At 48.7% G+C, this 19,480-nt stretch overlaps 1 protein-coding gene across 2 annotated transcripts; it reads right to left on the bottom strand.

Moving 5' to 3' along the window:
- Positions 1-302: 302 nt before the first annotated feature.
- nyap1 (neuronal tyrosine phosphorylated phosphoinositide-3-kinase adaptor 1) lies at positions 303-11,486 on the bottom strand. Of its 2 annotated transcripts, none has more exons than XM_076020454.1 (6): positions 11,070-11,486; positions 4,889-5,253; positions 2,910-4,799; positions 2,578-2,814; positions 1,371-1,507; positions 303-762 (listed from the first exon to the last, which is right to left on the bottom strand). In XM_076020454.1, exons 1-6 carry the CDS (start codon positions 11,255-11,257, stop codon positions 340-342), a joined length of 3,240 nt encoding a protein of 1,079 aa, XP_075876569.1. In that variant the 5' UTR covers positions 11,258-11,486; the 3' UTR covers positions 303-339. The 2 variants fall into 2 exon arrangements, with proteins under 2 accessions (XP_075876569.1, XP_075876570.1); XM_076020455.1 differs by having other exon boundaries at positions 1,371-1,477; positions 11,070-11,473.
- Between the last annotated feature and the right edge of the window lie 7,994 nt (positions 11,487-19,480).

The raw sequence follows: 19,480 nt of genomic DNA, 5'->3' as shown, positions 1-19,480 counted from the left end.
AGAACACAGAACAGAGCAAGTACAAATTCACCCGGGTAAGAGATTTATTTAGTCTGATTGTAACACTTTTTCTTTACTCTTTTTTTCCCATTTGCAAACTGTTTCATTGCAACAGCTGTACTGCTCTCAGGAAACTTTTGTCACACAACTAGAGGAACTTTCTCTCTGCACAGCTCATTATTACTCCTGTCTCTTTGAATTGTGAGACCCTCAATAAATCCTCCTCGTGCCCACCCTCCATTTTCAGTGCCATCGGTGCCGGCCTGTCTTTTTTTTTTTTTTTTTTTTCTTTTCATTTTATTTATTTATTTATTTTTTTATTTTTTTATTTTTTTTACCTCAGATTGCCGTGTCCCACACGACGGCCTGTGGCCTCTGGCAGGGTGGCGTGCCAGTCTTACGGGGCTCAGGTGTCCGTCTCCAGCTAGGGAGGATGGGCATGCTGTCCTGCTTGCACAGGCTTTTGTCGGGGCGCCTGTGGGCCTTAATCTCTTTGCACAGGCAGCGTTTACGCTCGATGACTTCCAGCAGCTTGCCATCTCTCTGGGTCTGCGTCGAGGACGGGGTGGTGCCTCCGCCGACGGGAGGCTGTCCCTGCGCCAGCTGGGCGAGCTGTTGGAACTGCAACTGCAGGTGGTGCTGTTGCTGGAGCTGTTGGAGCTGCTGCTTCAACTGGAGCTGCTGCTGGTGGAGCTGAAGCTGCTGCTGCTGCCGGGAAACGCTGGGACTGCAGGGCACTTGCGGCTGGGCCAAACCGTGCAGCTGGAGAAAAAAAAAAATGAAATCTCAATAAATCATGCTTTATTTTGCAATGTCAGTCTCTTTGTAGCCTGCACATAAAAGGCATTGCTGCTGTAAAGCAGCAAAATGTTGGCACATGCCGGGGCTGAAAAATAAATCTGCAGTTCCCCTGGGCTGCCACCAGGATGCAGCGCTGCTTCGTCTATCGCAGGTTGAGGGAGGGTCAAGCAGCCGCATGAAAGCCTCTCTGCAGCACACCAGAACTGCGTCAGCACTTGCTATGCAGCCAGAATCTGGGCAAAATGTGCAGCTCGAGGACTGCAGCTCATCACTCCAAAACACAGCACAGCGTGTTCTCTCCCTGTCTGCTACCCCCCCCCCCTTTTTTTTTCACAGATTACATATCAACCTACGTCATACACCTTTGCAGCACTTCTTCTTTTGAGGAAGGCCAAAACCTTATTGTGCTCATTGGGCATATCTCGCTGCTATAAATAGACCTACCGGGGCCACTGTCTCTAGCAGAAGGGGAAGTAATAATGAGAACAATATTAATATCTCTCTCCCCGTTTCTTGAATGAAGACGGCAAAGTTTCCGGCTGGGCCGAGGCTGCGTGTGGTGTATTCACCTGATTCAGGGCTTCTCGTGCTGGTAGACTGCTCTGTCTCTGGACATCTCCTCCACCCACCTGTCTCACTCCGGCAGCAGAGGAGGAGCGGCCCAGCCGCCCCACTTCTGCAAGGAGACAAACATTACACTGTGTCCCTGCAAATGAGAACGCTGCATATAACTTTTCGTTTTTAACACACAGAGCCGTGAGTGTCTCGCCACGCTGATGCGTCTTGACACGCTGCTTCTGTACATGGTGTGCCCGTTGTATTTTTAGCTGTGAGTCAATTAAACAGCCTGCATGTAATGATAGACAATGGATGTTGAAGCAACGTATTTCATTTCGTACGAATGATACTTATGTGTGTAGCTTTTTTCTTTGGTTAGACTCTTGCCAGCTGATTTTCTTCTGCTGTTAAAAAAAAAACCCTCATGTGATGTATTAAGTGTCAAACAAGTGATCATCCTTATCGCTAACAATCTGCTGTTCAATAATTATTGAGATAACCACAATAATATCTTGATTTGATTTTCCCCAGAAATATTTTCAATCATACGCGAGGTTTGACACAGAAGTGACAGAAGTGATGCAAGTAAGAGAAAGTCAACAGTAACTCTTTGCCATCTGCGCTATATGCACTCCCCTTATGCCGCAATTTTAACTGCAACCCCAGCAATGAGTCTGCAACATGTCTGTGGAGAAACTGAGCTGAAGTAAATTCACTGAGAAAAAAAAACATTTAACCAAAATGTTTGTTTCAGTTTTTCTAAAGGCCATGAAATGAAACCAAGGACTCATGAAAGAATCTGTGCACGGGTGTTCTCTTTCTGTTACTGGCTCTGATTCATTTCAAGGAAAAGTGCTTTCCAGGTAAACAGCGGCGCTCTGATTTATCCTTGAGTGCAGATGCAAAGAGACTGATAGAGACTTCAAAGCCAAAATCAGTGCAGAAGAAGTCAAAGAAGAGATCAGTCTTTGCTCGTCTGTCTTTGTGAGGAAATACAGAAGTTCTTGTTACTTTGTCTAGTTTAGCCGGCGAGCGACGTTTGATTTGCCAGGAGCAAAGAGCAAATAACCAGCATGATTAAGCCCCCCAAAAAACAAAGAAGAGAAAAACAAGTGGATAAAATCTGATTGTAAATCTGATGCGTTTTACTCGCTTAATCAGAACGTTGGGGTTTCGAGGTCGTGACTGAGACATGACGAGTGCTGAGCGTTTGCCTACCTCCATTGCGACAGGCAGGGAATGTTTGGCAGGGGAGAGGCAGGCCAACTCTGGGGAGGGCTCTGAAACCCGGGCTGCTGTCCACCCCAGCCAAAGACTCACTGTGAGCCCTGCTGGTGGCGCTGCTAAAGTGGACCGGGATGCCCGAATGGCCGCCCCGCGACCCCATGCCGTGGTCCTCCTTATCCATCCTCAGCAGGGCGTCCACACTGCCGTTCCACGCTCGCCCTTCGTCCTCTGAGAAAAGAAAGAAAAAAGAAAACAGGATCTGAAAACTGCCAGTTCTTGAAACATTTTTTACACTCATACTTAAAACTGCCCCTGTGACTTACTCTCCGTCTCTCTGCTTCCGTGGCTAAAGGACAATTTCCTCTGCATAGGCCAGTAAGATCCCTCATCTGCGGCTAAGCTCCCGCTGCTGTCCCAGGGCATGAAGCCAGACTTGGACTGGAGCGACGCTGATCCTCCGTTGCTCTTCGATGTCCCCTCGCCCACACCGGTGAGACTGGAGGGCTGCTGCAGGGACGGCGTCTGAGAGCTCGCCCTCAGGCTCTCGTACGCAGGCGGCCGTCGGAAGCCTCCGGAGGGGTAGGTCCACAGCAGGGGGCTGTCCGACGACGGGGGCTTGTATGCTGGCAGCCCGTGAGGGGTGTGAGAGCGAAGGTGGGGCCGGGAATGAGGACGCTGGGACGAGGATAAAGGCGTTGGGGTTGAGCTGGTACTGCTTTGGGACATTTGGCTGCTCGAGGAGTGACCCTGATCAATAGGCAGCGAGTGCGGCCCACTGTCCCTGTCGCGATCTCTGTCCCTGTCCCGGTCCCTGTCGCGATCCCTGTCCCGGTCCCTGTCGCGATCCCGGTCCCTGTCCCTGTCGCGATCCCTGTCCCTGTCCCTGTCGCGATCCCTGTCCCTGTCCCGATCTCTGTCTCTGTCCCTGTCCCGATCTCTGTCCTTATCCCGGTGTCTGTCGCTTTCCTTCTCTTTCTCCTTGTCTCTGTCTCGGTCTCTGCCCCTCTCCCGGTCCCGATCCTTGTCCCTGTCCTTGTCTCTGTCCCTGTCTTTGTCACGCTCTCCTTTGTCCGACTTCAACAGGAAGCTGACGGACTTGCCTTCCTTGCCTGTGCCTGTGGTTTGGGTCTGGACCGTGGACGTTTGAGAGCTGCTCTTGTTCGGGACGGGGGAGTCTCCCCTGTCAGGCTTACGGTAGTGGTGGTAGTGCGAGGGCCGATGGTGTGGATGGTGGTGGTGGTGGGAGAACGGCGAGGTGGATTTGGAGGACGGCGGCAGCGGCGTGGAGTGGCTCCTGGCTCGGAGGCCCGGCGCCGGGCACAGCTGGGACTCTCGGCTGTGTTTGTCCTGCTGAGACGAGCCGCCGCCCGACGACTCCTTGGAGCCCGACAGAGACATGGAGGCGCTGGAGGAAGTGGCCGAGGAGCTGCTGGCTTGAGTCGTCACGCCAGACGTTTGCGTGCCCATTTTGGCGGACGAAGAAGCCTTGCTCTGTACGCCGACCCCGCTGGAAGCCGCCGCTGGCTGAGGGAAGGCCAGCAGAGGTGGGCGGTGCTGCAGGAGGTTGGGGAAAGGGGCGGGGATCTTTGTGTTGGACTCCACCTCCGACTTACCGCCCTGCGGGAGGTAAGGTGTGGGGGCGCGCGGCGTGTGCGGACTTGTGGAGAGGACCTGGGGGACGGGGGTGGAGGACGCGGAGGAGGGCAGAGGGGACGAGTGCGAGATGGAGACGGACGCCTTTGGCTTGGAGTAGGAGGGCGAGGAGGAGGAGGGGCGCGGCAGGGAGGAGGAGCTGCTGGAGGAGGAGGGCGTGGCGTGGTAGTGTTTAGAGTTTCTGGGTTTGTCGTGTTTTGGGGGTGGATGCCGGTGGGACTCCCGGTCCTCGTGCATCGGGTACTTCATCTCCTCGTAGATGGCCTCGCTCTGGTCCGAGTCGGAGTCAGGCGTGGTGGCCACGGGCGTGACCGGGTGGGGCGTGGCTGTCTGGCTGTCTCTGGTGAACACCTGGCCCACCATCTCGATGTAGACCGGCTCGTCTTCGCCGTGTCCCGTTTGGATCTGAGAGTCTGCTGCCTGGAAAGGCAAGGATGAGGCAGAGGGAGGCACACGTGGAGGGAGAGGGTCGAAAGAGAGCTGCGTGCTGGGACTCCTCTTGGGCTTGAGAGGAGGCACCTTCTTTGCTCCAATCTCTCCGGAGTCCGACTTCTTCATGGCTGTTGGAGGGATTAAAGCAGAGATGGAGAAAGAACAAAGAGAGATATCCAAAATATGCACGTGCAACAAAAATGAAGACTATTCTTACCGTTTTTCTTTTCTGAGTGTTTGGACTGCGAGTGAGAGGACGCAGGGGGCGGCGTCTCGGCGACCCCTCGGCCGTCAGCCGACGAGGAGCTGAGGCGGGTGCTGGGGTGGCGCTTGGGTTTGGCCGGCGGGCAGCGGCCGCCGTGTTGGGATTGGGTGTCAGAGTAATCTCCGTTCTCCAGACCTGCGTCCCCGGCACCGACGGCGTGGCAGGACTGTGAGCGTGGCGCCATGGCGGAGGCACAAGAGTGAGGGGAGAGGTCCTGGGAGGCTGGCATGGTCATGAAACCCATCCGGAAATGTCGGCGGAAGGAAGCCAAGTCCCTCACTTTGCCCACGGTGGCCGAGGGGTCGTTCTGGCCGGCACTGCGGTTGGAAAGGTGAAGGCGTTGAAGCAGGGTGTTAGTCACGGTGGAGCGCAAAACCTTCTCGTTGTGTTCCCTCCTTCCGCCTGCCTTGCAACTTAAAGGAAAGCCTGCGTGGCTTTCACTGCAAGAAGAAAAATGCCCCAGAGGCTCCTCCATCTCTGACGTTCAACATATCTTTCCATCCAAAACCCGCATTTAATTTAAAAAATGAAATGAAAAAAACGACACAAGCAAAAATCAATTCCTTGCTCACAAAAACACCACTCATGTGCGCCGTGCCCGCTGGAATTCCCTTATTTCTTTATACCTTTATATCCTCAGCCCACATCTGTGGTCCTCTCTCATGATCACCAGAAGCCTTTAATCCGTTTCCATGGGAACAGTAGTGCTTTTCATGTGTTTGATAGTTTGTCTTTGAAATCATCAATGATGCGGCCTGCCGCAACAATAAATAAAACTGACAAGGGAAATCTGACAAAACACTGCAGTGTTTAGAGAGAAGAAAAAACAGGAAAAGGTCGGAGCCGCAGGCCTTGTATTAAGCTCACGATGCAGTGTTATGGAAAATGTGTTTTTTATAACTAAGCGAATGTAAATTTTGGACAGTAAAGCAGAGTGAAAAAGGATGGAAAAGTGTTTTGCTGTAGACCAGCTGCTCAGACGTCACTGTTCAAGCTGTTGACGTAAACCACAAGGTGACCAGAGGGCTTTTTTTCTCTCTAACTCCTCATCTTGCCTCCGTTTGTTTCACAGACGGCCGCTGCGATAGAACGGCATTCTCCCCAGGGTGGACGCTGCTCTTCCCCCAGAGGCGTCGCAAATTCCTGGCCTTTAAGCTTCAATTGGTCGACTTGCTTTGCAAAGGGCTCTTTTTTTTCATTATTATTAACAAGTCCTGTGTAGAAAGTTACTGGGCCTTCACAAAATGTCATTGTGTGTAAAAATAAATAAAAAAGCACTGCATCTGAGGGCAAAAACGTCACAGAAGAGGAGCAAAAAGGAGGGGGAGGGGATGTGGATTTTCTTTGGGTGTTTGTTTGTTTTTTTTTGTTTTTTTAATAAGCGTTGACCGTACCTCAGCCGCACAGACGCAGGGAGCACATCTGGATACCCACATCTGGGTCTGCACATCCCAGGCCGCGGGAAACTGTGTCTCCGAGTGTGCAATTAGAGCGCTCGGATGCGCGATTAGTTGTTGTGCAAGAGGCCTCGTCATGCCGCAGCAAAGCCAACGACATATGACTACGGGTCACGGGTTACTCGCACTCTTTTTTAGATCAGTTGCCACCCCCCTCCCTTTTTCTTTTTGAGGTAGAGCAGAGCGCCGGCGGAGGCCACTGGGAGATGATCGCCACTGGCAGGCACCGCGGTGAGTGGCATAAGCAGGGGATGTGGGGCGGAGCGGTTCCTGTTTGCTACCTCCGGCTGGCGTCTGGCTGTGGGGCAGTCTGATGTAGCCTCAGAGAGATCCAGCATCCAGCGCGTACATACATACTCGTGCCCATCGACGCCTGCGGACGCCAACTTGTGACTCCTCGCAGTTGACGGTGACTAAAGAGCCAATTTTTAGCACAGAACAGAGGCCGGTTCTGCTGCCCTTTCAAAGGCGCGTTGGTCTCCCAACTATGGGCAGAGGAGAAGCTTCAAACCGCCGAACCTTTGTTGGTTTGTTTCTCGCTAATACACAGTGCCACCTATATCAATATCAGCTATTTAGTAGCAGCAAAAACGGTGTCATTACAAGCCTGAAAAGCTAAAGTTCTTTTTCTTCTCTCAGGACCCACATTTTTCCTTATCATATATATATGTATATATATATATATATATATATATATATATATATATATATACATATATATATATATATATATGTATATATATATATATATATATATATATATATATAAATATATATATATATATATATATACATATATATATATATATATAAATATATATACATATATATATATATATATATATATATATATATACATATATACATATATATATATATATATGTATATATATATATATGTATGTATGTATGTATGTATGTATGTATGTATATATATATATGTATATACACATATACATATCTGAAGGGAAACTGCCCAAGAAGCCGCGACCCAATCAAAACAACTCCACGACCCACTTTTGGGTCATGACCCACCATTTGAGAAACGCTGGTCTACAACTTACAAAAAAAAAAGACACACACAAAAAGATGTTTTTGTGTTTTTTTTCATTTGTATCACACACTTTACGAATGAAACAATCCAATGGCGTGCGTGCCCAGCGCTCGATTGGTTGTCACGTTGAACACGATTGCTCAAACTGTTGTTCGGTTCTTGTCGTCCTTTGTCTTCCTCTATCTCGGGTGAGCGTGTGCGTCTGTCTCCATCACGCTGACGTCTTCAGGGCCTCTGATGGCGCGCTGTGACCTTCACATCTCCACAATGTCCCAGACCTGTTGCTCTCTGTGGTGTTTGTTGGCATCTGTGTCTATTCTGTTTCTCTCCTTGTCTTGTCTTCAACACGATACAGAAATTAGGCGGCTTCCAGCTTTTAATACGGATTCAAAGAATGTTCTTCCAACTCTGCTTAAAATCTCACCTCAAAATTCTGTTGATTACCTGCACATTACGTGACTGCTGTGCAAATCTCCATCTTTTCCTAAAGGGCTGTTTATTCACAACCAGGAAGACTTCATCAGAATAATCAGAACTGGCTCAAGCGTTCCTCTCCATTTGTCCAAAGATCATTTCTGCAATTCTTTGTAGCCACTCAAGACAAATCTGCTGCTAGAAAATCAATTTTTTCTTCTCTTTGTTACCTGCTGAGGGTTTTGTATTGATCCCATCGAGCAACAAACAGAAGCGAGGAGACTCGTACATCATTGTCCTTGCCAGTCAAACTACATGAGGTCGTCTGCTGGTCCTCTGCCCCTTGAAGACACCTTCAGTGGATTAATCCAGAGACCCCGAAATGCCACGTCTTCCTCAGAGTCCCGGCCCCAAAAGCTTTCAAGGCAGTCAAGCTGACAAAGGCTTCTTCCGGAGAAATCAGGGCTCAGATTGCTTCGCCGCTCGCGGCGACTCTGCCGCTACTTATTTAGACCTTTTTGGGGCAAGGATTAAGATTTGTTTACGTTCAAGAAGGAAAAAAAAGTATTTGAGTATTTTATATGAGAGCACATTTGAGCAGTCGGGGCATTGACATGGTAAAACTGCGCTGCCGACTCAAGGTGTGTGTCGTGTGGCCATCACTGACACATCTGACACGAGACACAACACTTTAATTGACTGCCTTGAGTTATGGCTGGTCTCGGGGTGACGTAAGGGAGACTGAGGGGGGAAATCATTCCGCCAGTGAAACTGCCTGCTGCTCATTTATCTGTTTGACTCTTTTATTGCAGCATTGTTAGCCTACATTAATTTCCCTCACCAGTTTCACATTTCTGACAGTGTGTCGACAACAAATAATCAAAACAAACCTCTTGTTTGTGGAAATGTATGATGATTTTAAATGTGTCCTGAACATTAAAAAGTCATCATCAAAATGAATGATTCATTTGTTACTAACCCACATAACCAGGCTATTATTAATGTTATTATTACAGTAAAAAGGTACTATTTACTATTATTACCTCAATTTTACAGCCAATCCGTGATGGTGGATGTTGCAGCAGAGAAGACAGCCGGCTAAGCAGGTTGCTGCAGACGTCCCTCTGCCGCTCTCTTTCTAATGATCTAATTGCATATTAATTACTGAATTGCTTTACGGTGGCTTTGCAGGCCCCTTTTTAAACCCTCAGTGTTTGTGCTCGCTGAAGGTGCCAGGCTGCGGCCCTGTGAGCCTATTATCGGAGCCGACCGCTCACATAATTCTGCGCTGAAATTAATAAAACCTCGTCTGGCAATAAGGGCTTTTTCACCCCCACCACTCGCCACCAGTGGGAATAACTCTGTCTGCCTGTATTAGTACATTAGGAAACTGTCTCTAATTTAAAACACCTATTTAGTGTTGTGTACCGCCACAGCTGCCTTTGCTTCCTGGATGTGATTTCTCCCTCGAGGGCTCCCTGAAGCGTCGACTGTCTGCTCATGTCGCCTCTTCGCTCCCAGCAGCTCGCCGGTCGTTGCGACGGTCCGTCGTGCGGTGTCCATTCTGTGTCCATCCCTGCGTCCTTGTGCCCCTCCCCGACTCCACCATTCTACCCTGTTTGAGATCACCGCCGGCCTTGTCGCGCCTCTCACCTCCTCTGCTCTGGCTTTGTTCTCGTCACTCGACGTGTCCCGCTGTCCCACTCGGTGCCCTGCACCTCGGCCGGTCCGATTCTGGCAGGATGTTGATCTCTGCTGCCAACACGAAGCGCCTCCAATTACTGCTGTGACATGAGGAGGGTGAGAGGGCCGCCTGGACGGAAGGAAGGCCCTCCCAAACACCCAGGGTGGATGTCTTGGGTGTTGTGCCTCTGCTGCGCAGTTTGAGTTGCAGGACAGACGTGGAATTTTCCCAGAGTTCTGCCTGACCTGCAGTCCTGTAGTTTGCCTCCTCTGTGACCTAAACACGTGTTTGGCGACACAATTCCAACTCTGATGGGCCGCGGCCATGGATGCATTAGAAGAGCTGGATACCTGACTGGCAATAAGGCAGCGCTGCAATGTTTTCCAGTGGCCTCTTGAGGTACTGCAGCCAAAAACCCTATGCGGCCCAAAAAGCATTTCCCCCATAGACCGCAATACAAAAATAAACGCTAGTCAAACCACTGACAGAACACCTCGGACCTGAAACACGGTTCATAACAAATCTTTCTATTGCAGATTTTTAAGTCATGATCTTGTAATCTTTCTAAAAATTATAAAATATATAAATTCCCCAGAAAAGATTTATTGCCAGCGTAACATCACAGTTTTGTCTCAGCTCATTCTGATTGGCTGATGCATGCTGGTGCATCACATGAGTTACAGAGGCATGGCCCATATAATGAGGAAGTAACCTGGAACTCAAAAACTTAATCGATGTATGCACTGGGTGACCAACTCCATTGAAATGAATGGGCCACCATGTTTACTGCGGCTAGTTGTGCCAACCTGGTAAGCAGTAGAATAGAGTGAGTGCGACACCTACTGAGCAGGAGGTCTACATCTTGTCCATATCCTCAAAGACATTGGCAGCAACTGACCCTGCACACATCTTAATGCAAATTACATCCCTGAATGATGGTCGCAGCAGATTCAGAAGTATGTTTTTGAAACACTCTTACCTCATTTCACAGTTGGCAGTGAGGTTTGCACCTCCCATTTAATTATATATTCTACAATCGCTATAATCACAACCGCCGCTCTGCTTCTGCCTCCATGAACGCAACATTTGCTTTTTATGTTTGCGATCTTTTTGCTTCGTCAAGTCAGTAACGACCCACATTCACTAGACACAAAGTCCGCGAACGGGCCGACCGGACCTGTCAGCCTTCGAGCCCCGGTGAACGTGTGCAGTTTTGAGGACAAAACAACAACTTTATTTAATTTTCTTATTCGCCAGTTTTAGCCTCTCCTTGCCCTCTGGCATTCTTGCTGACATTTTAATAGTTTATCTCATCTACAGAATACATTAACTTCATTAAGAGGCTCCGCTATGCAAATTTATCCGAGGCTGTTCTGGCCAACTCTCGTGGCTTCATGAACTGTGCTCGGAATTAAGAATCTGAAATGAAACTCATTCATGCCGCCTAAGAGGTTTATATTCCCACTGAACCGAACCCTAATGTAATCCCATATATGCGGCGCTCCTGTGCGCTGATCCTCTCACCTCTTTTTGCTTCCCTCCTGGTCCCGCTGCCTCCAGTCCAAGCGGCTCTTGCGATACAGCAGGTTCATGTCGCTGCGGGGTCGCTCCTCCTCGCAGCCTATCACAGCGCAGTGCAGCCGCTTGCTTCGCCTCTCTATGTCACGCAGGAAATGCTCGACTGCCACATCCTGGGCAGAGCCAGAGCTCATGGTAGAGAAGAAGACTCGGGCGCGTGTGTCACAGGAAGCCTCCTCCAACTAACCTGAGAGAGGAGAAGGAGGAGATGAAGAAGCTGGTGCAACAATGAGCTCTTTTTATCATTCACAAACACGTTTGACAGCTTTGCCTCAGTCCAAGATTGACAGTGACGAGTCTGAGGCTCAGTCGACGCACCGTGCAAACACAAACAATCGAGCCCACGTTGCTGACAGAACTTCAGGGGAGTCATTGCTTATCATGCCCGCTGTGTCGTGCTCAACGCTGCCGTCCGTTACTCCGACTGGCAGCCTTCAAAGCAGAGACGCGGTGATGCGCCGATGATGGAGTTTGCAGCTTTGTTTCCCCAAACCTCTTGCATATCGCATGAAAACTATTTATATTTTTCATTATCCACTTATGAATATTTGAGTAAGCATGGCAACTCAGCTGCAGAGCGTCTCTGGCTGCAGGCCCCGGGATGGCCTAGCTAAGCCTGTCTGCTAGCCAGACAGTAATGCGGTTTGTCATATGTAGCGCATGCACAGCTTCCTACTCACGCTCACCCCATGAGAAAGTCATGCTTGTTGTGGGGCAGATATCCCAGGGCCCAACAGTGTTTTCATGAGGGAGGATGACAGTGCGCGACGCAATTGGCCAGGAAAAGGCCCAGCTGTCAGCTGATGCGTGTTTCCAAGCCTCTTCCAACATACGTAAATAGAAACAGAGGGTTAAAGTTTTCTCATTGGTGGTCATTGGAGCATTATCATTGGGGCACAGCTAGTCAACTGAACTGAATCATCGGGTCATGACAGATGCGTAAGATGAACTTCATACAGCATAACAGTATGAGAGGAAGCATTGACGGCCGGGTGGTGCTGCTTTAGAAAATACAGTGACATACTTTTATTCAGAACCAATTTCAAGAAATTTTTCTCAATTATAATGTAACTAGGCAGAAATGTTTGATCAAGACTGTTACACAACAAAGCTAAGTCACTGCAAATTGGCGAATACAGGTCAAACCTTTGCATAAACGCATAACAAATTCTCAGTCAACCAAACAGTTATGTATATTAAAACCACTTGCGTTTTCTTCTCGTACTCTGCTAAAATCGCAGCATTTCAACGTAAAACTGAAGGACAATCTGCCATAATGAGGTCAGGATTGTGCTTTTGTACACTTTGATTAGGATGCAAGCGGCATAACAAGGCCATGAAAAATAGATGATATTTCCATATTGTAGCAGCGTTAATGCCGTCCTTAATCTGCACATATTCGCCGCTGTGTAAACAACATCCCAAGCAACAGCAGCCGCGCTGAATTTTCAGACTCAGCCTCAGTCTGAAAGACAGAGTGAAAGCGCAGGGCACCGTCACCTGGGCCGGGCAGCGTGTTGAGCTTTGTGGCTGAGTGGGATTCTTTTGTCTCTGCCCAGTGTGTCATCCTGTGTGTCAGCGCCGCTCCTGCTATTCCTGTATCCCACACCCCTGACCACAGCCTCGACCGCCGCTGCTGCCGCGCTTGCTGACTCAATGTTAATTAGGTTAGGGAGCTGCGACGGTAGGCTGGAAGCTGTGACGGTAGCCTGGGCTTTTTGTTAACTGGAGCTTTGATTTGGGTTTCTAGGATCTGGCAGCTGGTCCGCTTTCTGCCGCACTTTCTTGACGAGGGCCGTTTGTCTTAAAATCTGCATGCAGGCTCGCCCTACCAAACCAGCGTCATTTCTGCAAGCTAACACAAAGTGGACACCGCGGTCAACTGCTGGCTTTGATCAATGGTTAGGCCTCAAATCACAGATAGGCTCAGGAGCCGCTGGAATTGGCCTTCATTGGAAGCGGAAGGCAGATGGATCCATGATTCATGGAGCAGCGTTCTTCATGCGAGGTTATAGAGCACTCACCCGTGTACATAAGCAAACAGATCACACACACACACTCAGAGTCGTCGTGCATGCTAAACACACGTGTGCACAGCGGGCCGTAAGGCAGCAAGTGCAAAAGCGCAGCAGCTGATTCCACCGTGTGACCCAAACACTGGCTCAACGTTTCAAGCATCTTTTCTTTTTTAAATTTGCGTTGGAAATGCCGTGCAGTCGGAGCACTTGCTTTCCCTCCGACTAAAAGCCTCTCACTGCCACTTATTTAACACTCCTGGAACGCTCTGTGATGCAACCCGCTGCCATTCAGCGGCCACCTCAGCGAGTGTTCCTGTGGTGCCGCTGCTCCCCGCCGCCAGTCACGGCCGCCCGCTGCGGAGCGGAGGGACACTTCACAGCGCCATCCGGCCGCCAACATAGGGTCAGCGCTTCCACAAAGATATTCAAAGTATGCATTTAATAATAACTTCTGTTTGGCAGACATGTGCAGGACAGGATTCCATTCTGTTTTCATTTTTTTTGTTTGTTTTCGATCTGTTGACGTTGAAGAAGTTAGAGTTCAAGAAGGCGGCTAGAACATCTTGTTAACTGTATGCATCATCCATTCGTCAAAGTGCTCCGTGACAATGTACTCTGTTTTGCAACCCTTCAAGGATGATTGGAGCACAAATAAAGTGATTAACTTAAAACTGGACGTCTTGCAAGAACAGTTTGGATCTTTATAATGGATCTTTAAGATTTCATCTCTCATTTTGTACATTGTTTATTCCGCCTCTCCCTGATCCGAACGACTGCACGGCGACTGTGAGCCGACAGACACGTGCTGAAGTATGTAGAAGTTGATCGTGGAACAGTGCAGAAATGCTATTTTTCTCTGGCTTGCAAAACATGGAGCGAAAGAGCAGAAGAGGGGCAGCAGCAGTGCAGTGGCAAAGTGTTCAGGGGAGAGAAGGAGCAGCTCAAGACGATCACGTAGCCGGCGAGGAGGAGGAGAGATAGAGAGATGGAGGCCGCGGGAACAGCGCAGGGAATCAAGAAGAGGGAGGAGGGAGGGGGTGGGGGGGGTCAGCTTGGTGAAAAATAGGTGGAGGGAGGAGGGGCAATAAATAGGGAGTCAACTGGGAGGGATCAACTGGGTTGAAGATGAATACGATTCGGCAGGAAAACTTGAGACAGGCTGGTGGGCTGTGGTACCGGAGTGGAGGGTGCAAGCAAATGGAGGCAAGAGCGAGAAAGAGGAGGAGGTGGAGGGGGAGGAGGAGGAGGAGGAGGAGGAGGAGGAGGAGGAGGAGGAGAGGACAGAACGGTGAGAGGCAGCCAGTCCACCAGGATGGGGGAGGGAGGTGAAATCAAGCCTCTCGCACCAGTCGCTGTGTGAGGTCTCCTAGCAACACTGTCAGCCGCGCATCTCTTCCTTAGCTACTGAATATGCACAGAGCGGGACGTCATACCTGAATTACGGCATGGCGGCATCTGTTTGCGGCTGATGCAGCTGATCGCCGCGCACAAAACAAGAAATGTGGCGCTGCTCTGCTCGAGGAATTCACAGGTTTGAAGGTAACTGCTGGCAACCAAGCAACATTAGCCGGGAAGAAAGACTGATGCTGGTTTGTTGGCCAGTTTTTTCTTTTCTAATCTGCAATCTTTTTTGCCCCAGTTCCCATCATGCCATGCTGAACCAGATTTCTCTTGTTTGTTTACTGTGGTTACATTTCTTGAAAATCTTGACAATTCAGACTGATGTAATGCAAGCAACACTCCACCGGATGGAAAAGTAATGGCACAGACAGGAAGACTAACCTCTCATATGTCACGGCACAGCAAAGCACATATCGTGTTTTTAAAAATCAAGTCCATGGCAACGACACATACAGATACCAATCTACACAATATGTGCTGCAAACGTTAGTGTCCAAACCATTACTTGTTATGGCCTCAAATGAATGCACTGTGACATTTCATCACCTGCCGCAGTCAAAACAAACACAGAATTGAAAGCAGCTGCAACAACAAACTGAAGAACCTGCACAAGCCAACAAGAGACTTGCCCTGTATCATGGCTGGAAAGAAGAAATAAATAAAAACACATTCTCCAGAAGATTCGTGAGGTCAACTCAAACAATATGCCACAGCGTTAATGTCCAGCTACTGTATGTCTTTTGGTCACTACAGCAAGCACAACTGAATAAGGGCGGCGTGTACTTCAGCAACAGCGGCGACAGGGATGAAGCCCAATGAGGCAGAATGCACCATTCCAGCGCTGCTAAACTGTTGGCAGCACAAAGGAAGAAGCCTGAAGGAGATAAATACTGGCCATGGCCCTCGGAGGATTCATTTAATCCCTTCCTATAACCTTCTTCTGAGCATCTGGTCAGAATCTACTCTTCCCGGCATCCAAGTGCGCAACTAAAATGTTGTCAAAGTCTCGGTGCTGGAGCAAGGGGCGGGGCTTTGAGGTGGTCGTGCCAATCACATCATCCGCTGGGATCATAATAGCTCATTCATAACGATTACATTTATGAGCTGCAAAAGACGAGCAGAGGGTGACTGGGAGGTAATGTGAACATTCATAATTTATGTGAGTGAAATACGTCTTTATAGCAACATTTAAACCTTTTGAGAAACGCAGTTTATGGGGGGAAAGGAGCGGGAGTTTGAGTTTTCCTCAAAATCAAAAGTTAAAGCGAGCAGGCAATTAGCTTTGCTAATTTGGCTTCGCTGGAGGACAAGGAACAAACATAGAAGATCTGTGTGTGTTCAGCAGTATTACGGAGTGACTAAAAATATGGCGCGTTGCGTCTGGGAGATAAAGCATATAAATGAAACATAAAGTTCAGAATCATATCAACAAGATGCATTAAGAAAGACTAAACTTGCACACAGGGATAAAATATTTATGCCATTCATGCATCTAGAAGATCACACCATGCTAGACACAAAATTAGTTTTGGTCATGTTTTCGCTCTTGCTTATTAAGGTTTTGATTTATCTTTTTGTAAGATTCTTTGTTTAAGAAGAAAAACTTTATGACTTCAATGAATATCAATTTTTTTCAGTTTGCGGGGAGGGATTCCCCTCTCAAACATTTAGTCTGTCACACAATTTCTGCAGCCGGACCACATGAAGCATTAACATATCTGTAGAACCACAGCGGACCAAAATCCCTCCTCATGTCTGAACAAAGGAAAGGTCACTCAGTCACAGGTTTCAGTATAAAGGGAGCGGCTTTAAATTCCTTTCAATCTCCGCCTCTGCTGCACTTGTCATCCTTCCAGTTGTGAAAATTACTTTTTCATGAAATTTTATCGCTAGTGTTTTGCAATGTTCCTTTATGCATGCAAATTTGACCATCTGGTACTGTGAAGATTTTTTCAACCAGTGCTTTCATGAACATGAACCAGATTTTAAAAACTAAAACAAAGCAGAAACAACAATATAACTAACTCAAACAATGAGCCTAAACACAACAGCATAAAAACATGTGCATGCACTTGTGACGTAAATGCCTGTTGCAGATATTGTGACCGTTTGCTGTTACCAATAAAGTGTCCTTCCTCTGTCTTATTTCCATGAAAAAATCTCTTGCTGCTGCTTTAAAACTGTAGAAACACTGGATATTTTGATCCGCACGCCCAGTTCAAAGGCAGCGAATAAATTTTAAATATGGAGTGGGGTGGCGGTGGGGGAGGTTTGAGGGGACTGGGAAAATATTTTTTTTCCTCACACTGAGCTGAAATGATATATTTTGGAGTGGAAAAGGAGATTATTCAAATAATTCCCTCATTGTGCATCACTAAAGCGGGAGCCACCGCTTTCACCCCCGGGTGAGACGGTGCACGGCTGCTCCGGTCTGGCCCAACTACTGCTGTTGTACTGCTGTTGCGCGCTGAATGCGCCACAATATTGCATTGTGCAGTGAAATGCCTGTGGCTGATGAGAATGGACAGGAGGAGGAGGAGGAGGAGGAAGAGCAGTAGGAGGAGGAGGAGGAAGATGTATCACTGCAGGCCAGGGATGCAAGGCACATGAGAGGCGTGCAGGATTTTTTTTTGCAGAATTTTTCTCTCTTGACCTCTTTCTGATGTTTTTGGAAATGACAGCAAAACAAACAGCAACCTGTGTTACTCCACAAGCCCGCTCGCGTTGAACACACCGCACGTCAAGATAACGGAAAACGTCCGAGACAATTTGTTCTCTGTGCGTTTGGATTCTCCCCCTCCGAGTTGTACAAACTGAGTAACGATTAAATTTTTATGCACAGCAACCAAAAATAACCTAAAAAAATAAATAAATAAAAGAACGCTTCACCTTGCACTGCTGGGGAACGGCCTTGAGTCGCGGCTAACTTGCAATTGGCGAAAAATGTTTTTTTTTTTTCATCCCTACGTCCTTTTACGCCAACAAATGCGTCATTTTCTCTCTTTTTTTTAGCAGGCGTCAACGCCCGCGCCGGTTGGAAACATTAAGAGCTGCGGTAACACAGCAGGTGAGAAGCCAAAAGTCCAGATTTAAAGTGGCGCTGATTATCTCTCTGGTCAAACAAAAAAGAAAACATTGAGAGAGACCGAGAGAGAGAGAGAGAGAGAGAGAGAGAGAGAGAGAGAGACCGAGAGAGAGAGAGTGACCTCCCTCCTCTAATATCCCACCTCAGCCCTGCCCGCCCTTGCTTTTACCATCATCTTCTGCTGGAATGTGCAGGAACCAAGGTGACCCGCAGCACTTAGCACGGCCAAACGCTTAGCGGCGGCTCGCGGAACCACAAGGCCTCGCTCAAACCCACACTGGGTCGCGTTCCCGTTCAGGAGCCGCTGTTTACCTTCTCCACACACAGCCGGGCTCACAGGGGACACCAGCGTACACCAGCGCACCAGGCTGGAGGGGGGTGGAGGAGGGCTGTGGGGAGGGGGGGGCGTGCCCTGAGAACGACACAGAGGAGAGACGAAGCCACGTGTGGAGTCGGCCCGAGTCGGCGTTGTATGATGAGCGGATGCTGATGGCGGCGGTGGAAGAGAAACAGCAAGTGATGGCGTTTCCTCGGCAGGATTCCCTCCAGAAGACTTCACAGCCTCATCCCCTCACATCACAGCTGAGAGAGGGAGAGCCAGCGCGCAGAGAGAGAGAGAGAGAGAGAAAGTCTCCGTCTTGTTTGCGCTTTATATTTGGATGCTCAAGACCCCTCTTACCCCCCCCCATCTCACCCGACTGAGGAGAAGGTGGAGTTGTGCTCAGGCTCGTGGACGACGGGAAGAGCTTCACTCTGCAGCTGCACACGCTCCACTGAGCCGGCGTCCCGCTCCAAACCAGGATCGGACTTATTTTCATGCCCGCTTCCTTCCCCGAAAACGTTTATTTCAAAGGAAAGAAAAAAAAGAGCCCGTTTGGCACCGAGTCGTCACACGGAACACGATGTTCTGACCTCTCGTGAAGTGACAAAAAATGACTGCTCTGACAAAGCCTCATGCACGGCCTCCCAGGGGACCCCATCGGTGCCCTGCACACAAACTACAACTATACCATGGTGCCATTTGAAATGAATTTGATTGATTTGATAGGAAAATAGCTGGACAGGCCGCTGCCGACGTGACAGGCCTGATGAACTCTTCAGCCGAGATCAAGAACCCCGGAGAACGGACGTGAAGCAGACACATGATCTGCCTCGCAGCAGCTGGCGGCTCCACTCTTATCTTTACGGAGCTGGTTAATTTCCAGTCACCTCTGAGACCCCAATCTGCAGAGGTTAAAAGGACAGTTCACCTCCAAATCCAAAACACGCAGCTCCCCCACACCCCCGTTCTTTCCTTAAGTGCTATCTGGGTTGTTTTGGGAGCAGTTGCTCGGTTCCAGGGCCGTCAGCTGCAGAGACGTCTGGCCGCTCTCACAAATATTGGATCAGGACAGAGGAGCCGTTTAATGCAGCGGGTTTATTTTCAACCGTATCAGCATGAACACGGAGGGGGATTTAAAATGCTTGGACCATCATCCCACATTCACTTGGAACATTAACACTTATTGGTCTCGCTCCTCTGGCCCTATAAACAGTAAATCAAAGCTCTAAACAATCTCCGCTACTCCAAAGGAAAGAAAAAACCTTTGGAGTTTTCAGGATTCCTTTGAAGAAAGTAAAGAAAATAAGGGTTTTATCAAGTTTTATGTTGAATTTGTGCTCAAAATCTGCATTGGCATTATCAAATGTCCTAAATTAAATCATTAATGATTGTCCTAAATTCAATTTTACCATTGTTTTCAAACAATAACGTGTCAAGAATATCTGTTCAGGCTGTCTTCCACTCAGAAACGCTTCTGTTGCTTACTGTTAGACACACACACACACTCTCTCGGTTCAAGCAGAAAGCAAAA

Source organism: Nelusetta ayraudi, unplaced genomic scaffold (genome assembly GCF_046127955.1).
Source record: "Nelusetta ayraudi isolate G7.1 ecotype Tasmania unplaced genomic scaffold, CSIRO-AGI_Nayr_v1 ptg000011l, whole genome shotgun sequence".
Lineage (NCBI taxonomy): Eukaryota > Metazoa > Chordata > Actinopteri > Tetraodontiformes > Monacanthidae > Nelusetta > Nelusetta ayraudi.
The sequence above is the reverse complement of the archived record's forward strand: the minus strand, read 5'-3'. Positions and strand labels throughout refer to the sequence as shown.